Source organism: Aphelocoma coerulescens, chromosome 5, assembly GCF_041296385.1.
Source record: "Aphelocoma coerulescens isolate FSJ_1873_10779 chromosome 5, UR_Acoe_1.0, whole genome shotgun sequence".
Taxonomy (NCBI): Eukaryota; Metazoa; Chordata; class Aves; order Passeriformes; family Corvidae; genus Aphelocoma; species Aphelocoma coerulescens.
In genome coordinates, this window is record NC_091019.1 from 1,743,589 (window position 1) to 1,767,265 (window position 23,677).

General features: G+C 50.5%; 1 protein-coding gene across 2 annotated transcripts in view; it reads left to right on the top strand.

Annotated features, from left to right (window-relative positions):
* PTDSS2 (phosphatidylserine synthase 2) overlaps positions 1-22,760 on the top strand; it is a 29,982-nt gene extending 7,222 nt beyond the window's left edge. For both annotated transcript variants that reach the window (XM_069016226.1, XM_069016227.1), the window contains exons 2-12: positions 1,052-1,153; positions 5,759-5,841; positions 10,601-10,668; positions 12,231-12,365; positions 13,174-13,224; positions 14,696-14,809; positions 15,415-15,533; positions 16,175-16,289; positions 17,902-18,047; positions 20,864-21,049; positions 21,837-22,760. In XM_069016226.1, coding sequence (XP_068872327.1) covers positions 1,052-1,153; positions 5,759-5,841; positions 10,601-10,668; positions 12,231-12,365; positions 13,174-13,224; positions 14,696-14,809; positions 15,415-15,533; positions 16,175-16,289; positions 17,902-18,047; positions 20,864-21,049; positions 21,837-21,981 — 1,264 coding nt within the window. In that variant the 3' untranslated portion in view covers positions 21,982-22,760. The remainder of the gene's footprint in view (positions 1-1,051; positions 1,154-5,758; positions 5,842-10,600; positions 10,669-12,230; positions 12,366-13,173; positions 13,225-14,695; positions 14,810-15,414; positions 15,534-16,174; positions 16,290-17,901; positions 18,048-20,863; positions 21,050-21,836) is intronic.
* Positions 22,761-23,677: the final 917 nt, after the last annotated feature.

Consider the following 23,677-nt stretch of genomic DNA (forward strand, 5'->3'; position numbering starts at 1 on the left):
GTGGTTTGTTTTATTAGTTCGTGTTAAGGGACGTTGTCCTCTTAAGCAAAATGGGCGGCTTGTCCTTTGGCCTTCCACGGACAGAGTTCCTGTGCTTCCCAGCTGGGGCTGGAGGAGTTTTCCATTGGAATCAATGACTGACTTCTCATTAGGAAAGGAATTTTCAACTCGAAGTAAGAAAAGATGAGGGCATTGTAAGAATGTTCTCTGTGTGGTGATCAGTGGGTGTAGGGTGTGGATGTCCCCTGGCTGGGTGCGCTCTGCTCACTCTGCTTCCGTAGAATCACAGAATCCTGGAATGGTTTGGGCTGGAAGGGACCTTCAAGCTCATCCATTCCCAAGGGCAGGGACACCTTCCATTGGCCCAGGTTCCTCTAAGCCCAGTCCAACCCGGCCTTGGACACTTTCAGGGATAGGGCAGCCACAGCTTCTCCGGGCACCCTGTGCCAGGAGAATTTCTCCCTGAGTGCTTCACCAAAATCCGTATAAACCTATGGACTCCCGTGGATGGGGGTGTTTTACTGGTGTGGAACTGCCACCCAGCTTTGCTGACATGGCTGTTCCCACAGAAACCCCTTGTGCTAAGTGCCCTGAAACTGTAGGAATCCCTGGAAATCCAACATCTTGGGGTGGCATCAGAGTTCTACAACAGCAACTATGGTCCTTTAGAGATTTTTTTTTTTTAATGACTAGTTTTTCTTGTGTGATTCCCATGTCTGGAGTGAATTCCCTTTGGTTGCTCTCAAGGGCCTGTTCCCTCAGCTGCATGTTTGATTAGCAGGCTGTGAAGTAGAGCAGCACTGTCAGATGTGGAGCTGCCAAACCTGGAGCTGTTTAGATCCGGGTGTTTGCACTGGGTGCTGGTTTTTCCCAAGCTGCTGCTGATCACAGGCAGTGCCACTGTAAGTTCTGTTCTCTGTGCCCTGCCATAGAGAAAACCTCAATACTACTGACTGCTGGCCGTGGTTTTGGCCTCCTGAGGCTGCACTGGCAGGGGGAGGTGTGAGTTTTCCTTCTTCTTAATGTCATTTTTGTCTGTTCTGAATTTCAGGAGAGCTCATACCCTGACAGTCCTGTTCATCCTCACCTGTGCGCTGGGCTACGTAACCCTGCTGGAAGAGACTCCCCAGGACACGGCCTACAACACAAAGAGGTGAATATCTGAGAAATATCTGAATGTTCCCAGGTGTGTTTTGGAAAAGGGTCCTCCAGTGACCCCTGCACTCCCTTGTGGAAGTGCCTGTTCCCTTAGGAAGTTACAAAACCAGTCGTAAATCCGTAAGCTCCTCTGCTGCTGATCGTTGAATTTAATTTCTAATCAGTTTAGTGTCACTGTCAGGCCTGTGGCTGCGCTGTGGTGTGATTTAAAACAAAATACACGCTCTTGCTAAAGCCTCCTGGCTGGGTTTCTTTGGCAAGGGTTCTGCTGCTGTTTCTTAAAATAGCCTTTTCTTAAAAATAACCTTTCCTTAAAATAACCATCATTTCAAAATGCTGGGAGCTGTGACTACATTTTTCTGGCTCAAGTGCTTTTTGTAAACTTCCAGATTTCGGTACAAATCCTTGTTTGTTGTTGAAAATCGCTGTGAGAGCATGCAGCCCAGAGGGAAGCTCTGGGGGAATGAGTCGTACGTGTGTGGTCAATTCCTACTGTAATTTAAACTGGTTCAATGTGGTTGAATTTCTCCCCTTTTAAAATGCAGTAGGGAAGAAAAAGGAGGTAAGAAAGTGGTGTTTTAAAAGCTAAGTATGTCTTAAAAATATGCTGCAAAGCATCATTGCTAGAAGCATGAAAATCGTTGTTTTCTGCCAGTCTGGTTTCTTAAATACAGTGAAATTTTTCCCATTGCTGTTGAAAGGTTTTTTCCTCTTTTTGTACGTTTCTGAAGGGACTCAGGATACAGCATTCATCGTGCTGGAGGTGCAGGAATTGGGGTGTTTCCTGAGATAATCTTGGTTGTTGTTCTGGCAGTTACACAGTGCCCGGGGGTAATGGAACTCACACCGTGCCCCGCTGAGGGCTGGGATTTCACACGTGGGGGTGACACGGGACAAGCTGGAAGGCATCTGGAGCTGGGAAAGGTTCTGGAAGGCTTCTGTGTGAACAAATGCTATTTTATTCCCAGTCATAATGAGGGAGGCCAGGCTGGAGGCGTGGTATGGCCTGGAATGGCCGCTCAGAACTGGGAAGGGGAAAAGCTGAAGGAGAAGTGGTGACGCCTCCTTAGGGAGTAACACGGAGCTAAGGTGACTCAGTGGAATATCTTATTATTGAGCTTAGAGCCTCGACTGCCTGAATCAAAACAAACCCGGGGAAGATTAGTCAGCAGGTGGATCTTTCTCTCGGGAAACATGGGTTGCTGTCTGCTTATCCAGTGCCCAGCTGCTAAAATCGATTTACAGCATCATGCCAGGGAAGGGGCAGCAAATGGGCTTTGCTCACTCCTGCAGCTCTGCAAGGTCTTGGCACAACAGCCCTTGAAAAGCAGCATCCTGAGGCTTGGACACGACCTTCCAAATATTCCAGGTTTCGTGTGTTTAAGCGTATCTCCGCACAAAAAGAGGCATTTCAGAGCAGGGCAAGATGGGCACGATGTGAATCAGTGTATCCATAGCCCAGAGTGTCAGAGATTTTGTATCTTTGCTTCCATAGCCTAAAATCCCTTATCCTGCCCCGTGGCCTCGGTCAGTCCTAGCGTGGAGCTGTGCTGCAATTGGATTCCAAGCCCCATCCAGCACGAGGCCGTCCCTGTGTGCCGGTATTCCACGGGAGCACTTGGTGCTTAATAACCGGGGGGGGGGTTTTGTCACCGCGGAGCAGAGCCTGGAGCTGCCACGGGGTTTTATTTCCACCTCCTGCACACTGACAGTGGAGCAGTGTCTGGGGTAGGTGCAGAGCCTAAGTACACACTTCCGAAGGCTCCAGCCTCCTTTGTTTCCGTGCCCTGGCTGAGGTGCCCCTATGAGCTGCAGTAGGTGCTCAGAGCAGTAAATTGAGGTGAGCTTCCCAAATTTGCTGGCTCTGTTTCCCAGACTGGAGTCACGTGATGGTCCCACCTTTCCCCCTATAAAATCAGGGTTGTGTCACCGAATGTCACCGTATCCATCCGGTCGCTGGCGGGAGCAGGGTGAGAGGTGGATTCGTGGAATCACTCACAGGAGAAGTGATGGGCAAGACCCAAAGGCGAGCAGGAGCCTCTGAGCTCACAGGGTGTGATTTCTGTGGCTGTGAGATTGGTGTTTGCACCTCTTGCAGGATATTTTCCTTCCTGCACCAGGGCTGGGGATGAAACAATTAAAGGAGGATTGGTTTCTTTTTTTTAAGGTAAGGTTTACAGGAGACTTTTATATGTAAATGTAGTCAGAGTTCATTGGGATCACACACGGGATCAAACTGCCCCTGTTGTAAGAGCCGTGGAACATTTCCTTTGTTAGGCAAGGAGAGATTGTGCTGCAAACCTATCTGATCCACAGGAGCTTTATTCCCACAGTTCTTCCAGCCATGGAATAGCCCATCCTGACTGACAGCTGTGGCATTCTCCTCCGTTCAGCCTGGACTGAGGCTCTGAGGCTAGCCAAATAAACACTGAGCACCTCCTCTGCAGACCATGGGAGAAATCCACAGCTCCCCAGTATTTGGAATGCTGAGCAGGGTTTCTTGGGGAAGAAAAAAAAAATCTCTCTTTTTCTTTTTTTTTCCATAAAAACACATTTGGGTTTAAAAACACCTGTATGCTTCAGGGTTGTTGAATTTCCAGCTGGGAAATGTCTCTCCTGAGATTTTTTTAAATAGCTTTTGGCAATGCCTGCCTTCCACGGGGACAGATCCAGGGACATGTGGGTTTGCATGCTGATCTCCTGCTGCTGTGGCTGAGCACCCGCAGGGAAATGGAGGTAACCAGAGGCCAGAGCCCTCTGCCAGGGCTTGTGGTACCCTGAGGGGGTTGTACCAGCTGTACCAGCATGGATCCAGCCCGGGAAGGGACAGGGAGTGGGAGCTGGCTCCTTGAATCCCAGGACAAAGGGCCATACACAGCTCCTCATTGTCCTGTGTGTCTGAATCGACTCTCAGCACAAACAAGAGTTTGTTTGTGCTGATGGAGCTGCTGCCAGGCTCTCCCTTTTTTTGTTTGTTTGGTTAAGTGCTAGAATGATTTTTGAGGGCACGCTTTGCTATTTGATGCCTTCCTGATTTGCTGCTTGAGAAAATCCATTGGCTGTGTCCAGCCAGGTGAGGAGAGGAGAACCCCTCTCAGGTGCTGGAGCATTCCTGCCTCAGGCCAGGCTGCTGCTTAGGCAGTGGAAGCCTCCTAAGGAGGTAGATTAATGATGATAAGAGGGAAAATTTAGTTACCACTGAGAAAAAAAATATATAATGGAGCTGGTGTGGTTATTTATGTAAATTTGTGATTTGCTTCCAAACTTCCCATGGTGAACTTGAAGTAAATGAATGTATCTGGAGCCCCAGCATATTTCAGCACAGCTGCTCTTGGGCTGAGAGTGGGTTATAGGGGATGGAGCACTGCTAAGCTCCCGTGGTGATTTGGATCCGGGATTTGAATTCCAGCTTTGGGGAAACAACCCTCCCAAGGCCCAGAGCAATGGTCTGGACCTCTCAGTTCATGGCTGAGCGGGGATGGGATTGTCACATCACACAGCACTGCGGCTTCCAGATGCAGCCAGGGACTCAAACTGCAGAATATTCTCATTATTGGAGGTCAGCTGAAAGGGTGTTGCCCTGCAGATCTTTGGAAATCCCCGTGGAACTGTCTATTCACAGATCCAGTCAGCAGCTAATGCTGGTGTGTTTCCCAGTGTTTAAAGCAAACAAAATAACTGAGTTACATCTGTTAACTGGACCCCATTTTTATTTTCAGGAAGCACAAACATTTATACTCAGAGGTGAACGTTACAAAATAGTTTTTGTAAATCCTTCAGTTTTCTGTTTTGAAAGATTTTTTGGACACGTTTAAAGCACAAACAGTCTCGTGTCGCTTCTGCTTTGCAACATTTTCTCCCTAGCAGCAAAATTACTGGGTGTTGTGTGTGGCTCCTGCAGACTGAGCCATTTTATTTGCAGTCAGGGGTTGCATCATTTACTGCCAACGTGGAGTGAGCTCTTTCCCAGTTGCCCCTCCTTTCAGCCAGCTCTTGAGCAGGTGATGTGAGACAGCAAGCAGGATCCAGTGGGAGTTGAGGTGTAGTAAAAAGAGCATTTTGTGATTGCTTTGTGCCATTTAATCCATTAAAACTAAAGGAACATGCCCAGGGTCGTGGCTCTTTAGTATATTTGGGCTCCTGGTCTGATAATCTGTTTTTATTTAAAATCTCTGTTGTGTTCCTTAGGCTCTGAGTTGTGGTTCCAGCTCCTGAAATAGCAGCAGTGCTGGTGTGGTCGGGAGAGCTCCTGCTTGTCTTTAGTTGGTTAAGAAGCTGTTTTGGAGTGGTGACAAGTCTGACAGCTCCTTTTTAAATTCCATGGAAATCTGGTGAGAGCTCTCTCACTGCTAAATCCAAAGTGTCTTTGTGAGCCAGTGGGAATAAAAGCTGCTCCCAGACGCTGGGAAGTGTTTGACTCGCTGTGATCCTCAGCCTTTTTCTGTTTGGTTTTTCTGGATGGCGCCTGGATCCATTTAAGATGGACACATTCAGCAGTTAGAAAACAAGGGCCAGACGTTTCTCACATCAAAGAACGTAATTTGCAGTCCCAGGAGGAGGATGAGGCAATAAAACCAGGGTGTTCTGTTTTTCCTTCCAGAGGAATCGTCGCCAGTATTTTGGTTTTCTTGTGTTTCGGGGTGACACAAGCTAAGGATGGACCGTTCTCGAGACCTCACCCAGGTAATTCCCCTTGCTGGGCTCACTCAGATACTCCCGAGGAGCTGCCTGGTGTGTGGGGAAGGTGAATGTTTGTGTTGCCTGGAGAGCAGGTAAGTTGTGATCTCAGTAATCACAGAGGTTCCTCCATAACCATCCTGCTGGGCTTCCATGGAGCCTGGAGATCTGTTCAGATCTCCCTGGTTTGGCTTCCCGTTGTTGGTGAAAAACTCTGTGAGAACTGCCAGGTTCCTAAACCTGAACTTCCCCTGTTTATCCTCTTTTTTTCCCTCCTCTCTGTGCTGGGGCTGCGCTTGTGACTGTGTATCCAGTGCTGGAGCACTTCCTTAGCTCCATGTCCATTATCCATGGCGGACTAGAGGCCCTTGATTATGATTTTAAAGGTTTCTCATAAGACTGGAAGTCTTGAAAGCCTTTGAAAGCACAGCACAAGCCTCTTCCAGGTAATGTAACAGCAGCTGAAACATGAAAATATGTAGATGTCTTTGATCTTTTGCTGGTTTTTAGATGTGAATCATTGAAACAGAAGGCATCAAGGGAATTCCTGCAGGCTCAAATGATATTCCTGAAAGCACTGGGCTCTCCTACAGCCAAATAAAGCTGGGGTTTAGGCCAAAAATGTAACCCAGCAGCCACCCCACAAGCCTCAGCCAAAGCAGGCGTGGTTCCAGAGCGGTGCCCTCAGCACACCTCTGTGCACCCGGGCGTTTATTACATTGGCCTTTCTTGTTAAGTAGCAGGTTTTAGTCTTTCCTCCTGTTCCTGGTGATTGTGGTTCCTCCCGTTAAATCAATTGCTCCTTTTGAGGGCACCAGTGACACTTGGGTGTGCCCAGGTTTGGAACACCTGGGGGTTTGTCTGGTTTTATTCCCTAGAACAAAGCAGGGGAGTTTGGCTTTTAGTCTTGCCCTCAGTGTAATGCTTCCCCATAACATTTTGGTGTTGTTCTGAGCTTTCTGCTTTCAGATGTCCTCTCCAGAGCTGCAGGGTTGTTTTGGGGATTTTTGTGATGCTTCCCAAATTCCTGGTTCCAGAGTGTGGAGCTGTGTTAGGGGCTCCTCTGTCCCTGCAGTCCCTTGGGATCATCTTCTCTGCTGTCCCTGCCTTCCCTGCTGCTCCTGCTATGTGTCATTAACCTACTTTTCACTAAGGCCATTAAGGAAACTGATCCCAGCCACCACCTCAGTGGCACCCGTCCAGACTGGTGGCTTTATTTCTTTTTTTGGCTGCCTTCTCAGCATTCCCAGCTTCAGCCAGGGGCTCATCCAGCTTTGCCATTTCCCTACTGATTCCACACAAGCCCCTGTTTTCTCCAGTTTAATAATTTGCTACGTGGACGGGCACCAGTTGCCTCCCTGTAACTCAAAAACATGGGATTATCATGGAAGTAAGTAGGTATGACTGTTTAGGCAAGACTTTACTGGCTTGCCCTGCTTTTACCCCATTTTCCCCTGGCTTTGGCTCCATCCAAACCTTCAGGGAAAGGGGGAGCACTGCCTTAGCCCCAGGGAACAGTGTGGTGCAAGGGATACATCTTAAACTCTGCTTGAGGATCCATTTATTGGTGGGTGAACAGCCAAATTTGGGGAGCATTTCCCAGTCGAATTAATCCTGGATACAGTCAGCATCAGTAGCCTGTCTCCTTAGGATTTGCAGATAAGAGATACTCTTCCTTCTCCCTGGCAGCTCCTGTTCTGGAGCCTGGTGTTGTAGGAGCCCAGGGATGCTTTACTGCCTCTGTCAAGATAACACATCCACGCCGTCATGCCAGAGGAATTATCCATGACAGTTATTAATGCCCTGAGAAGCAGCTTTTCACATTCCCAGCCTTTGCCAGGAGTTGTTTTGACTTGGTACACAGTGTGTGACAGGACAAGCTGTTTGGGGAGTAAGCTGTGAGGGTCTGGAGTAACCCATGGGATAGAGGGCTGGGATGGCTGGGAATGTGCAGGCAGGGACCAGGCACGGGCAGTACTGGTGGCACTGGGAGGAGCAGCTCCAGGACAAGTGTTTTCCTTGGGAAAACAACCCAGATTTTTGTGGGTTTTTTTTCTCATTTAGCCCCTCAGGCAGAGTGGGCCAAACTCTGAGCAGAAGTAGGGAAAAAGGCTGGTTGGAATCAGCTCTCCGGGATGTTCATGCCCTGTTCCCAAATCCCGGCAAAGGCAGCAGTTTAATGTTTGATCGTGGGAATCACTGGGTTGGCAGGTGTATCAGTGGTTAGTGGAGACCTCCTTAATCAGGAGGAGAGTCCTGGCTGGAGGGAGGAGAAATGGCAAGTGAATTTGAGGGAAACAAGTATTGGAGATGTGCCGAAATAACCTTACAGAGAAAGCTGAGCCTGGCCCAGGAGGAGAGGGAGCAGTGTTTGTAGAGCCTTGAAGACATTTGGGGTGCAGGTACTGGGTGTGTTCAGAACCTCTCGGGGAACTCTGTCAGCTGGGGAGAAACCACGGCACTAAATCAGAACCAGATCTCAACTTTTAATTTCCTCTTTTGGCTGAGCCTGCTCAGCAGCTGCCCCAGCCCTGTGTACAGAGGGGAATAAAACTCAGACAAGGGGGAATGAAAGCTCAGACAAGGGTTTCGATTTCTCTGCTTTCTGTGTCTACACCACTTTCAGGGCCAGTCTGTCACTCTGCTGACTGTGAGCGGTGTAAAGTCTCTGGAACGAGGTTTATGGGTTAGAAAAACCAGCATTTTCAGGCATCTGGCAGTGGCATTTAAAAGAAACCACTCAGTTCTGGTGGGAGAAGCGTGGTGAGGAAAGGTTCATTCTCCCTGCTGGCTTGAGTGTGGTGCCAGCTTGGGAGGAGGTTCCTCTCTCCCAAATACTCCTGTGACCAATGGAGGATATTTTTTTTGGCTGTTTGGTTTTTCCTAAGCTGCATTCTGGAAAGACAGGAGGGTGAAAGAGTTCACGGAGCTCTGGACTTCTGTTCTCTGGGCCACACCTGCCTTTTTTATTTTCCCTTTTTCTTTTTTATTTTCCAGAAGTGTAAAATGGGTGATTTGGATGGAATTAATTTAGCAGGTTTGCTGCAAAAAGGTCCCACCTTTCACACTGTGGTCTGTTTCAAGGGTGGTGTCAGAGACTGCTTTTAAAAATGTGTGGGGTTTGTTGGTGTTTTTGGTTTGTTTTTTTTTCCTTACTGTTTCTTTGTTGTTTTGGGGTTTTTTTAAGCATTATTTCTACTTGAGGCTGAACTGGATAAAGACACATTTCTGGATAAAACAGCTCCTGAGGAGCTCCATGGGGAGTTGATTTGGGGTTCTGAGCTGATAACTCTTGGGTGCAAGCCTGGAATTTGTTTCATTCTTGCATGATTTATGCCTGGCCCTGCTTTAAACATCAAAGTGCCTTGGAATTAACAGGGAGGAATTCCCAAGCCAGGCCTGAAGGTTTGGGTTTCCTGGCCAACCCTGTTGAGATTCCTCTCCATCACCCCCATGGACCTGAGGAAGGACAGCTCCATTTATAACCAGGAAACACCTGAAGGCAGGTCCCGTTCCAGAGGGGCTGGTGTGTGATATTTCTGCAGTTTCAATACCCACTGGGAACATGTCCAGTTTTCCTGAATTCCCTTGTGTAGAATCCTTGGATCTGGGGAGGGAAAACTGCTGGAGCTGTGTCTGTGCCTACCCTGGCTCTGCATCAGCCTCCCAGGGCAGGAAACAGGAACGCTGGGGGAGTTCAGAGCCCAGAAGTTACTGCATGGGACAGAAACCAGGCTCTGGGTGGAGCAGGATGGATCAGGGGCATGGATGAGCCCGTGGAGCACTAAACTCCCATCCAGGATGGCCTGTGACCCGAGGGCTGAGCCTGTCAGGAGGGCTGAGGTGCCAGGGTGGAGCTGGAAGTGTGCAGACACGGCAATTTGGGCACCCTTTGGGTTCAGGTGTCGCTGGGGTGTGAGCAGATCTGTAATCACACGTCTGCGGGGGGCTCCGAAGCAGCTGAGCTCGGCGTGGCGTTTCTTGTGGAGAGTCCCGGTGGTCTCAGAGGCTTTGCATCCAGCACCTGCTGAACCTTCGGTCCCCGTGGTTTTAATTGCATTCCAAGTGGAAGTGAAATTGTCTTTGGGGTTTTGAGATGCTGCTGCCCCGCGGGGACACGACCTTGTCTTCGGGCCGAAAGCTGGGCTGCCACAAGTGGCTCTGGCCTGCCTTGGGTGTGTCTGGTGTAGCCAAGGTTGGACAGGTCAGGTCACCTGAGACCAGGGAGGAAGTTCAGGAAGGATCAGGTTCCCCTCCAGGGACTGCTGGAAAGCAGTGCAGGTGGCACATTCCTTTCCTTCCGCTTCTCAACTGCTGAGTTTGTTGGGTCGAGGTGCTCCGGATCCGGGTCCCTTCTCCCAGATCCAGGTCAGTGCCTGAGCAGTTCCAGCAAACCTACACAGCAGCCTGTGTGGGAGCTGAAGATCCTCTCTGGCTGTGGCCCTGAGGGAGGGTGGGGAGCTCTGTGCTTGGGAGCTGGGGTTTATAATTCCGTGCTGGGAGCATCCCTTGAAACGGAGTTGGCTCCCTGAGAAGCTGCAGCTGCCCCATGCCTGGAAGTGTTCCAGGCCAGGTTGGGCTGGGAGCAACCTGGGATAGTGGCAGGTGTCCCTGCCCATGGCAGGGGGTGGGATGAGATGGGATTTCAGGTCCCTCCCAACACAAACCACTCCAGGATTCCGTGTTTGGTGATATTGAAGTAAATGAATAATTAATTTACGGTTTGCTCCAAAGCTCCTGACATCCCCCCTGTGTCTCTCTGCAGCTTACTGGAGGTTTTGGCTGTGTGTCAGTGTGGTCTATGAGCTCTTCCTCATCTTCATCCTCTTCCAGGTAAGTGACTGATACCTCCAGCTCCTAAAGGCCACTTCCATGTGGAGATCAACTCCTTTGTGGTGTTTTTTTCCCCCCGCTGACTACAGGAGATGTTCGTTTTTGTGAGATGGAATCACTGGGCTGTTTAATGAGGCTTTGAGGCTGAGGGAAATGATAATGCAGAAATATTTCACCTGCTCTGACCTCCAGTCACCCTCAGCCCGGGGCAGACACTGTGTTGAAGTGGTTTTAGGTGAGCTGGTGAGGGAGTTCATGTTCAGGAGTCTCTGCTCTGCTGGACTCAGGAGGAATTCACCTGGTTTCACCTTTGGAAATACCTTTAGCCTTGAATGACAGGTAGGTGTGGGGTTTTTGCAATAAACCAAAACTTCACACCCAGCTTTGTGTGGTGGCAGGAGCTGAGAGGGAGGTTTTTCATGGAAGGACGTGCCCTTGGTGCTTCCAAATGAAGCTGTTTTTACTGTGTTCTTTTTTGACCACATTTTGCCATATCTTGTCCTTTGGTAATCTGAGACTTTCCCCCTGACTTTTACAATTCTCAGAAGTTAAAATATTTTGAGGCAATATACTCATCAGGCAGCTCTAAAAATCGTTTTACATGAGAGAAGGGTGAGGAATGCTTTTTTTCTTTTTAAAGTTTTGCTTCTAGAGGCCGTGTGAGCTTGAAGAAGTGGGGCTGGTCACCCTGGGTTTTTCCAGCCATCCTTGAGCATGATATGTCCTGAGTGGCTGCAGTCAGACTGAGTAATTTTCATTGGTTGTACTGGTGTGGCTCTGAATTCCAGCAGAAAAGGCTGGAATGGCTTTGCTTCCTTCTGGCAGCGTGTGGTGTCAGCAGAGATTTAGTGGTTAAGGAACTCCCTGCTGTTGCTCAGCTCTTTTACTAAAAATACATCATTGCCTTGCCCAGGTTTAAATGAGGTTTAGTTCTGCTGAATCTGCAGGTGGCTGGACTTCCTGACAGCACATCCGAGCTCACTCGTGGCTGAAACTTGTCCCAGAGTTCGTGTGGCTTCAGCAGTTCATTCTGTAATTTCATTATTACTCTGTTAATTAATTTTGGCCTTGTCCTGCTGTGCTGCCTGTCACAGATGTTCTGGGGTAAAGCCTTGACCACAGCACTGGGTGATTCCGTTGGGAAATAAACTCTCAGCAATGTGTGGCTGTTTTAGTGGCAGATGAGTTCACTTTTTGGTCATTTTGGTAATTTCTTTTTGCTGTTTGCATGGGACCTTACTGGAAATGAGGGTTGGGAAGGATGAGCTGTGTGAAGGTTTTGGGAGCACAGAGGAGTGGCTTGGGGTAAAGGGTTAAGGATCACTGATTTCTCATCTTTAAGGTCATTCTGTAGCCATTTTCCCCCTTAATATTTAGGATTGGAGGCTCCAAGTCAGGTGTGTGTGTGTGGGGTGCTTCGAGGCCTGGCTTTATGTCAAGAATTGTTCTGCAACCAATTTGAAAGAAAGTCAATGTGAAGATCAGTGCTGGCCTTAATTCTGTTTGTGCCTTTTGTGTGTGGGTCCTTCAGGAGGATCCTGGGTTTCTGTGTTCCCTTGCAGACCGTGCAGGACGGGAGGCAGTTCATGAAGTACATTGACCCCCATTTAGGGGTTCCTCTGCCAGAGAGAGACTACGGGGGCAACTGCCTGATTTATGACCCTGGCAATGGAACTGACCCCTTCCACAACATCTGGGTAAGGAGCAAACTGACTAATGAGGCAGTTTTGGGCTAAAAAGCTGCTTAATTGAACTCTTTAGAGTGCAGTTGTGAGTCTGGCTGAGTGCTGAATCGGAGCACAGCCTGTGACTGACTCTTCAGCCTCTTTATTTCTCTTCTCTTGACCTTTCCTGTCCATCAGATGGGGATGTGTCTCTTGGGATCCCAATTACCTGATTGCCCGGGGGTGAACTGTTCAACAGCCCTTCCTTCTCAGGTTGTTGGTGTCAATTTTCCCGGCAGAGTTTGGGTTTCTTTGTGTGCTTGAGGACTCTTCTCCTCGGTCACCTTGAAGCACGAAGCCCAGAAGCTGCACCACACAATCCCACAAGGGTTTGGGTTGGAAAGATGACGTAGTCCCACCCCCTGCCATGGGCAAGGACACCTTCCACTAGTCCAGGTTGCTCCAGCAGCACTTTTCTGAGTCCTGAAAACCATCAGGCTATTGTTTCTCCCTGGCAGAAATTCCAGGGCAAAGGAATGATGGTCATTTACAGCTCCCTGACTCTGTGGAGTGAGGAGCACCCAATCCTTTGGGTCTGCCCTGTAAATCTGCAGTGCCCCAGGGACTGGAGTAACTGGGATCTTATGAAAGTAGAGGGAAAGGCACTGTGCTCAGGGACTGGCAGGGCTGGTAAGATTTAAGAAGCTCTGCTAAATTCCTTCCTGATGAAGGAATGCAAGTATTTATGTGTGGGAAAACCAGAAGTTTGTTGCTGCATTTTTCTTGGGGGTGGGATGGGGAAAAAAAGGGCTGTGACCTTCACTTTCTTCTTGGTTTGCAGGACAAGCTGGATGGATTTGTTCCTGCTCACTTTTTTGGGTGGTACCTGAAGGTAAGAATGGCTCATTTCGTCTTAGGGACTCTGCTCCTCTGCTCCCAGAGCCTCACTGCTGCTGCTTTTGTGGTGCCAAGCCACAGTCAGTTATACCAGGCTTTGTAATACATGAAAACACATGTAAAGATGTGAAAAGCCTTTTTCTCCCTTTTTTCTGTCTCCTGCCCATGTTAGACCACCTCATTTATTTCCAGAGATCTATTACAGCAACAGGCTCCCTCTCTCCTCCACAGGGATTCATTCTGGGGTCAGATCAATAAAGAACTTAATTCCTGTAGCAGCAGAAATGCTGGAACGACCTTTGGAAGTGGAGTGTGGGGCAGGCAATGACAGTGATATTCCCAAACACAGATGCTGCTGCTGCTGCTTTCCCAGTGGCATCAGATCAGGGTTTTAAACCATTAAATGGGCAGTGGTTTAATTCTTGTTGCTTTTTAGTCAGTATCAACCAACTGTGGAAGGAATTCCAGCTGCGCCTGTCTCTGGCAGAACAGTCAGCAGTGTTTTGCTGATTACTTTGGTCTAAATATTACCTTTTTTAACCCAAGCAGACTGACTAACTCAGGCGGTTTTGCCCCCTGCAGACCTTGTTTGGGCTTGCTATTTAAATAACAAGCTGGCAGAGCTCAGCTGTTTGAAAAACAAGCTGGAGCTGTTGGTTTGTGTTTTCATTTAAAAGTGCCGATGTGTTCTGTGAGTGGTTTGGGGCATCCCTCAGAACCAGAGGTGAATTTGCTGGGCCTGGGGAGACCTGGACTTCAGCTTGTTCTGTCAGTGAACTGAGCTGTAAATTTGAAAAACTTGGATCCTCTTTATTCCAAGAGAATTGCCGTAGAAACTGGGCTGCCCAGCTGGAAGGAAGCAGGCTGCTGGATTTCCGCTGGGCCATAGCATATTTTTCTCTTAAATATGTTAAATATTAACCTATTTCTCTATTAAAAGCTGGAGGTTGAGTGTATTGTCTCAATAAACAGAGATGGGCTTGTGTTTGGGTTTTTTCCCCAAATCACAAGGCCCCAGGATGGCAATATTGAGAATGAATGGGCCTCATTCATCAGAAATTATTGTGGCTTTGGAGTCGTTTAGAGCCCATGAAAAGCTCTGAAAAGCCTTTTCTGAGCACTGTTAGAATGGTGCTGCCTGTGGTGGTTGAGCACCCAGTAATTCCATGCACTCATTTCCCTCCTGCTCAATCCCATTTTACCTCTCTCTGTTCTTCCATGTGGTGGGGTTATTATCATAATCTATATTCCTGGGCTGGTTTTGGCTGGGGTAGAGGTGATTTTCTTCAGTGTCTTTCCTGTCCCTTGTACTGGCAATGTTGAGAGGCCGGTGGGCATTTAGACCATCACATCATGAAAACAAAACTATCCCGAGTTTCCTGATCCTTTTCTGGATACTGGTGACAAGATCTACAACTGTAGATGGATTTTAGCAGCTGTTTAAAAGACATTTTTTCTCCCCTCAGACCTTGATGATTCGGGACTGGTGGATGTGCATGATCATCAGTGTCATGTTTGAGTTCCTGGAGTACAGCCTGGAGCACCAGCTCCCAAACTTCAGTGAATGCTGGTGGGATCACGTACGTACTGCAGGGACCAGGGCTTATTTGGGAATGCACATTTTGTGGGGAGGGCTGGGAATGGTGAGAGCTGAATTGTATCACGTGTGGGACTGCTCCCTGTTGAGTTTGTGACGTGCTTGTCACTGTTTCTGTAATTTTGTGGGTTACAAACCCTTGGACATGGATGAATATTTGTTTGGGCTCATTTCACACCGGAGGGAGAATCTAAAGCTGTACCTGAACACTTTCAAATACTGGCTTCTGGTGCAAAGCTTAAAGTCTGAAATTCAGAGGAAGGCAAAACTTGGTGTGGGCTTCAAGGGACACCCTTTTAAAATTATGCTTTATTTTCCTGTGAGGTTTAAGCTGGTGCCAGAGCCATCAGAGTTCCCTGCAGTCAGGGCACACAGCTCTGGGTCTGTGTTTGGATGGATTTTGGGAAAGACCCAAGCTTGGAATGATTTTCTCCGTGGTTGTGTTTACAAAAGTCAGTGCATTATTAGAGACACCAAGCCAAGCTATTTAGCCTTCAGAAAATCCGTGGAATTAACATTCTGTCCCACTCCTTGGACCCATGCTCTAGTGTTCCTTCCCCAGCATCACTGGTGTGTTTCTCCTTCCAGTGGATAATGGATGTGATCTTATGTAACGGGTTAGGAATTTACTGCGGGATGAAGACCCTGTCCTGGCTTTCCTTGAAAACCTACAAGTGGCAAGGACTCTGGAACATTCCGACCTACAAGTAAGCTGGGGAGGAGGGAACAACACAAAGGTTGGGCCCCTGTTCAAGAGCTTGGTTGTTCCGTGTGGGTTAATGTGAATTAAAGAATTCCTGGGTGTTCAGGTGACTCCAGGATCCAGTGACTTACTGCTGCAGGGAGGTTTGTTTGAGAGTTTTATTCACCTTGTGGATGGGATTGTTGGAAATACACCTGTGTGTCCCAGGCATTGCCCGATGGAAGTGAGCTTATTTAATGAAATCATTTAAGGAGGTGTGGGAATCCAAGCTGGCATCTTACTCCCATTCACAGCAAGGATCTGTTTGGTCTTTCTGCTTTCCCTAGTAACCAGAACTTCACGGGAACTGGGACACTGGGAATTAAAATTTAATAAATCCCTTGTAGTGGTGTACCAGTAGTGCCCCGTCGTGCTGTGTAGTGTCTTTGCTGAGCAGAGCAGAACTGCTTACAACACGGGGTGTACTATGTTAAAGCTTAAATTGATAATTGAAATAACAAGCTCAGAGCTAATCTCATTAAGTTGTGATTTTAATGGAGTAAACGGAGGCGTTTTGCATATCTGAACTGGTGTCTCAAGTGGAAGCGCTGGCAGATGCCTCTTGCCTTGCCTTCAAGCTGCAGTGGTTATTTTGCTCTTTTCCAGAGGCAAGATGAAGAGGATCGTGTTCCAGTTCACCCCGTACAGCTGGGTGAAGTTCGAGTGGAAGCCGGCCTCCAGCCTGCGCAGGTGGCTCGCAGTCTGCGGCATCATCTTCGTGGTGAGGACACCTCTCTGGCCCTCCTGTCCCCTGGTTCCAGCTCCTGTAACTCAGGCTGCAGTTCTGGGGATGTTCCTGAAGCTGAGGCCGGGAGGGATCCCTTCCCAGTCCCGCAGAGCTGTGTCCGTGTCTCTGGGACAGGTGACAGATTCACTGCAGGAAGGGTTGTCCTTGCTTGCTGAGCACTGTTGCTGGCAATGGGAGCAATATAAAGTGGGATCTCTGGGTTTTCAGCAATTTGTTGCTCCCCAAAGCATCGACTGTGGGTGAAAGCAGCTCAAACCCCCTCAGTTTTATGCAGGTACAGGTCACATTACAGCTGGAAAGGGCTGTATCCAAGGCCTCAGGCTCCTCTGAGCTCACTCCTGAAGCACAGATCTGCCTAAATAATTCAGTTCTCCTGGATTTTTCAGTTTTTAAATATTTCACTGCACACACAGCACCTGAGGGGGTGGAATTGTTTCCTGCTGGGAATGCAGCATCTGAAATTCAAACCTGTGCCTGTGGAACAGAACTTGTCACCCACGTGACACTGATAGGGAGGGTGAACTAGGCAGTTTAAATGCCTTTTTCCCACTCCTGCCCCTTTGCCAGCCAGGGGACTTTGGCCTTTGTGCCGTCCGTGGGATGTCACTTGGCTCTGCTCTGAGCAACTCAAACTTATTGCAACCCAGCAGCTGTGAAATTGAATTAAACCCGTCCCCGTGATGCCCGGGGTGATCCAGAGGCACTGGGCATGATCCAGGTTCAGGTGGCACAGGACAGAACTCTGTGTTTTGCCAGAACAAGCTCCCAGCACCTGCTTCCTGCTGCAGGACACATTGGCCAAGCTCATGTGGCACGCCAGGCCTGCTTTGTGGGAGCAGCGACAGAGTGTAAATAAAACAGATGTTTCCCCAAAAGGTTGCTGGTTGCACCCTGAAGAAATTGGGGTTGAGGTGCTGCTGCAACAGAGATCCCAGTGAATTTATACTGGACTGTGGGATTATGTTTCTTTCAGCACATCCCAGCTTCAGCTGACAGGTTCTAAGCAGCTTCAGGTTCTGGCTCGCTCCTTGGGCTTAAGCAATGCTTAATGCCCTTTGTTATCACTTCTTTTGAAGTGACACTCTGGTGTCTCTCTGCTCCCTTAAGCACATTGCCAGGGCAGCTGCTCGAGAGAACATTTTGCTCTTGATTTATAATCAACTTTCCCGAGTTGGCTTTGGGGGTGAGTTTGCATAACTGAGACAAAACAACCCAGCCCAGCCCCCCAGGATGTGCAGCTCGTGCCTCTTGTTATGGTGGGTTTTAAAGGACAGGGAAAGGACAAGCTGTGCTTTTGGGATCTGTCCTCAGTGCTTCTGCTGGTGCTTCAGGCTCTTTCTTTGAAGTTCACAAACGTGTTTGAAGTTTGAGGGTACTGCTTGTCCAGCTGTTTTTAGTGCCTCTTCCAACATAGAGGAAATGTTTAAAAACCCAGTTGGTTTTTTTGGGTTGGTGCTGGTGGTTCACTCAGTGATGCTGAGCAGGGCTGAGAAATGGGCAGGGGGAGCCCTGCAGGGAGAGACGGGCATTCCAGGCTTCATCCACTGGCGTTTTCCAAATGTAATCCACGTGTCCTTTCTCCCAGTTTTTGCTGGCAGAGCTGAACACGTTTTACCTGAAGTTTGTGCTGTGGATGCCCCCCGAACACTACTTGGTGCTGCTACGCCTCGTGTTTTTTGTCAACGTGGGAGGAGTGGCCATGAGGGAGATCTACGACTTCATGGATGACCCGTAAGCCCCACCTCTCTGTACTTCCCATGTCGAGCTCCACGTGCTTTGTTTTGAACTTGCTCCAGCTTGCTGGCATCCATCTTGGGCACTAGTTCAGCTTGTCAGGGACAAAAAAGGCCTAATCCCAAAGCATCCCGCTTCGTGTTCCTTTGTTTTGGAGGTACCACTCTCACTGCCCCCGGTCAGAGAGCAGCTGTTGTTAAGGGCATTGTGTGTGCACTGTGTTAACCTCAGTGTCTGGTAAATGATCTCTCTGTGGAGAAGGGAGTGTGGAAATGAGCTGGAGTGCCACTGGCTCGTGGGCGGAGGAGCTCCGTGCTCCGATTCCAGACCGAGAGCCAGGAACTGCAGTCCTTGGATGTGCCCTCTGGGGACATCAGGGCCCAGACTAAAAAATGTGATTCTTAAAGGCACTTCTTTCCTTGAGCTGTCTTCCCCCTGGCCCTCCGGAGCTCTCCTGGCATCCTCTTGCAGGTCAGAGGCCCTCGGTAGCAGGATGTGCTGCAGGTGAAGCACCACACACAGCAGTGCATGTACTTGAGACTGTTCCCACCTCAGCATCATATTTGTCCTCGCTGCTTTTGTTTCTGCAGACCATGTGAGAGCTGAGAAAGCTTTGTTCTCAAAATCACCTTTTCTTTTAATGTCACAACCTGCCTGAGCCCACATCCTCAGCCTAAGGCACCGTCTGGCTTCCAGGGGTGTTCATTGTCTGTCGCTGACCAACGCAAAAAAGTGTCTGTGTTCAGAATTTAGGGTTCCAACATGGTCTGAAGATCAGTTTCCCTTGCAAGGCTTTGACTCCTAGAAGTGGGAAGAAGGGCCAGCCCACATTGCTTAGTCGGAATTCAGGACATTCTGCAGGGGCAGGATGCCCTGCCCTTGGTGTTGGACCTACTGGTTTGGGACGTGCCTCCAACTCACAGGTAAGAAGAGTCTCTGCCTCGCTGCCGAGCTCCTCTCCTTAGCGCCATTCATCTTCTTGTGGTGGGGTTGGAAAAGCTCCTTTGCCCTCTGTTCCACCACGTGGCATAACACTGGAATTTGGGAGAGCCATCCCTCGCCGGTGCCTCAGCCCTGGTTCCGATTGCTGCCGTTCCTTCCGCGAGCCGGAGCAGCTCATCCCGAGCTGCGCGCCCCCGGCACTGCCACCATCTCCTGCCACGTTCCCTGCTGGGGGAGGTGGCTGCCCCCACATCCTGGCCTTCCTGGCTCTGCTTGACGCCCCCCAGAGCTGACATCAGGCTGCTCCTGCAGAAGGGCAGAGCTGAGCTCTTACCTGGTACCTTCTCTGCAGGGGGTTTTGCCACCCCTTCCTGCATTCCAGGCCATCCAGGCAGAGAGGATCTGCCCCCGTTTGGCAGCTTCACTGGCACATCATTTCCAGCCAAGGATCCTTCAGGATTCTTCCTGTGGTGTTGTAGGGAGAAGCTGCTGGAAAGAGCAGGCTGTACCAGAGGCTCCCAGCTTACATCACGTGGGAAACCTTGCTGACCTTTTCCTTTTGGAAATTCTTAATGCTCAAAGACTGGAACATCCCACTGCCCTTCCTTGACAGAAACGTGGCTCACTGCCTTGTCTGGTGGTGATGGGATTGTCTGGGATGAACTGATGAGGTCTCTCCAGACAGCCCTGCAGTGTTGGGTCTGCAAAGCAGTGAAATTCCAACATGAAGAATTCTTTTTCCCATTCAGGATGCTGAGTGTCCGCAGGCAGTTCTGGGGCTTTGCTTGCAGGGCCTTGGGCTGAGTGTGGTGACAGTGAAGTGCCTGGAATTGCCATAGTCCCAGAAGAGGGGTGGAGCTTTCTCCAGCCCTCACACACCCCACTGCTGTCCTGATCCACGTGCTGCCTGAGTTCCCGAGGACTGGATGTGTGAAACGTTCCTGACCAGGAGTGTCTTGATGCAACAGCCTGTAGCATTTGACCCTAGTCCCACATTCCTGCTTGGAGCCTTCCTGTCACTTCCAGGGAGTCTGCGTCAAGGCCATGAATTTTTGTCTCCCTCATCACAAGAAAAACCTTTCACCTCTTTCCTGAGTGTTAGGGCAGGAAACCAGCTCTCTTCCTCGGCTGCCTTGGGGCTGCACAGCTCTTGTGTTGGGGTTACCTTTGATTCTGTTGTCAGGGAAAGGATGGCAGAGGAGGAAGCAGCCCAGCAGAGCAGAAAGGTGCCCTCATCATCCCAGCAGCTGGAATTCCCTGTGAGAGATCTGCTGCTTCCTTTCATCTCCCTGCCTGTGGGTTAGGGCTGGTCTCTGCCCATTTAATCTGTCACCACCTGGAGCAGTTTCTGCAGCCCTTTCATCCGAGCTGATCCAGGCAGGATACCTTTTAAGAAGGAATGCACTCATCCCCTCTGCGTCAGCAATCACCTACACTCGATTTATTCCGTGCTTTTTCCCGGGGTATTTGGATGGTTTGGTGTAGCTTGAGCCACGCATTGGTGTCAAAGATAGCTCTGGGCCTTGTGTGTGAGAAGCTCCTGCTTGGAGACATACCCTGAACATCAGCTGGTCTCAGGCTGCTCAGAGAATCGTTTCATGTGGATTTACCTGGGAATGGGGACACTTCCCTCCATTGTGTGGCGATGAAGTTTAACTTTGCTTGCTTTTAGAGCCTCTGCGAGGAAACTGAAGTAACACCACCATGAAAGTGTCCTCCTGCAGAGCCTTAGTGCATGTGTGATCTGAACTAGGCTTGTAGGACTGTGCAAAGCTGAGTGAAATCACTGCCCCAGCTGTCTTTTTGTGCAGATTTCTCCACATCCCTAACTTTACAGCAATGAGATGGTTTTGTCTGTGTTTCTCCTGCAGGAAGTTCCACAAGAAGCTGGGCCAGCAGGCCTGGCTGGTTGCTGCTATTACTGCCACAGAGTTCCTGATCGTCGTCAAGTACGATCCCTACACGCTCACCCTCTCCCTGCCCTTCTACATCACCCAGTGCTGGATCCTGGGGATTATCCTGGTGCTCACCTGGACAGCCTGGCGCTTCTTCATTCGGTGAGTGGGGCTGCATTTGGGGCTGGCCAGGGCTTTAGGGGGATTTGTTCAACCCCCATCCTCAAATGTGCTCCCCGGGACTGCCTGGGGAGAGAGCACAGCTCTCCTGGGTGGCTGCAACTCCTGAAATAAACAGGGCCTGATCCTGGCAGTTTCCTGTCCGGATCACGGAAAGCAGCTGCACAGGCCCTCAGGAATTAGCAGCCTTCCAGTATTGGAAGGGGCCCACAAGGAAGCTGGAGAGGGACTCTGCATGTCAGGGACTGGAGGAATAGGACAAGGGGGAATGGCTTCACACTGCCAGAGGGCAGGGTTAGATGGAGTGTGGGGAAAACTTTTTCCCCTGTGAGGGTGGGGAGGCCCTGGCACAGGGTGCCCAGGGAAGCTGTGGGTGCCTCTGGATCCCTGGAAGCGTCCAAGGCGAGGTTGGACGGGGCTTGGAGCAGCCTGGGCTAGTGGAAGGTGTCCCTGCCATGGCAGGGGTGGAATGGGATGGGCTTTAAGACCCCTTTCAACCCAAACCCTTCCATGATAGTTTGAAGTGCAGTGGTGTGTGGAGGGGCGTCAGTGGCTGCTCCTGTGGGATTGGCTGTTGTGCTGTGGCAGAGGTGGGAAGAGCCAAGCCACCAGCCAGAAACACAAACTGCCCGTGAGTCAGTGCCATCAGCAGCTGCAGAAGCGCCCAGCCAGGGGCTCCAGTGAGTTGTTATCCCAAGAAGCTTCGTGCAGAGCAGGCTGCTGTGCCGTTCTTCCTGCAGGCTGGAATGGTGTGCTGTGTGTGTTGCAGGGACATCACCCTGCGGTACAAGGAGATCCGGCGGCAGAAGCAGGAGCACAGGCACGAGAAGGACAAATGCCTGAGCAACGGGGATGGACACTCGGCCCTGCTGGATGAGCCCAGCGGGGACAAACTCTGCGAGAAGAAGCTCTGAGCGTGGACACGGGGCTGACAGGAACTCGCGGAGCCCGAGCGGGCCTGGTGCGCGGTCCCAACCTTATCCTACCTAACTCCTAATTGTCACTGTTAGCGTTCCGGCGTGTGGGAATCCTCTCGGGGAGGATGGCACTGACACAGCCCCCCCCTCTCCTCGTGTCACCTGGGCAGGGCCAGAGGAAGTCGGTGTGGAGGGAGGTCAGCGCCGACCCCGCGCACGGGCCGGGGCCCTCACCGGGTGCTGCGTGTCTTCCTCGGAACCTGGTGTGGAGGCAGGGGGCTCAGAGCACGGCACACAGGGATCTGCTGCTGCATTCCCAGGGAACTGAGAGCTCCGTGGGGCGTTGGGGCACTAGGAACACTTGTTTTGGAGCGTACAGAGACCAGGCACGGGAAATGAATGCTGTTCTTCCTGCTGGAACTACCTGGAGCTGCGGAGGAGGATTGGGTGAAGGGTTGAGCGAGATGGCCGCGGGTACACGGGGGCCTGTGGCCACGCTGCGTTCCTTGCACAGGATGTACCACAGCACGCTGCTGTTCCAGCCCCTCTGCAGGGCATCCCGCCGGCTTCCAGTGTCCAGAGCGGCCTGCGGCACTCGGGTGGTGTGTCCCAGCTCTGGGGGGACAGGCAACTTCTCCTTAGCTCTTATTTTTAATTTCTCTTCTAGTCTCGGTCATCTCTTAAATGTAAGGGAAGGTGAAGTGAGAAAGGTCAACCTGCCTTCGCTCTGCGGAGTAAAATGTGTCACAAGCAGAAACCAGGAGTGTCCCGTCGGTCTGGGGTTCCCTGCGTTCTCCTCAGCTGGGTTTGTGTCCCCACCCGGCGGGGTTTGCTCCGGGGTCTGACAGGGGCACGTCAGGCTCTGCCACCCTTTGTCCCTGCCCCATTCCTCCTGGGATGGCTCCAGAGTGAGGGGTCTCTGGGAAAGCTATTCCCTGCAGTGTCGCACCGCACGTCCCTGGCACAGCCCAGCCCAGCCAGGGAGCATCCTGAGCCAGGCGGTGTTTCTGCTGGTGACTCAGCATCCTGGAAGGGGAATGGGAAGCCTGGGCTGCTTTGTTTCCCCAGGTCATTTTTCCAAAATGTGAGAGCTCCACTCATCCACGCGGATTCTGTATCCTCCGCTCCGAGCCTTCGCGTCACTGTCCCGGGCACTGACGTCACTCCCTGCTTAATCCAATCTGGCTGTTTTCCAGGGAAGGGTTTATCCAGAAGAAAATGACACACACACCACAGTACAGCTCCGAGAGTGCAACCCCAAACTTCTGAGGTGGCAGGAGCTTGCAGACTTGCTGCCCAGCACACAGCGGGGTTTTAATCCTGCTTGGTCTTGCGTGGGAATGACAGCCAACATTCCCAGCTTTAGTGTCCCAAATGCTTTCCACCCATAAAAAGTGGGCAACAGGCAGTCTGGAAGTTGGGAATCCCCAGCTGGGGGGGTGGCCAGGTGACCTGGGGGGACTTGTCCCTGCACCCCCCTCCCGCCAAAGGGCTGCTTACCTGCACTGGCAGCACCTGGTGAGGAATATCCAGAGGGATCCGGGAGACTTGGCCTCACACATGAGCCACTGGCTCATCTGTCTGCATCCAAGGGATCCCAGGGATAGTCTGGATCCTGCCCATTTAGTTGTGTGTGCTGGTTTGTCCTTTGGGACATGGGTCCTCTCTTGTCACCTCACACACGGAGCCGGGG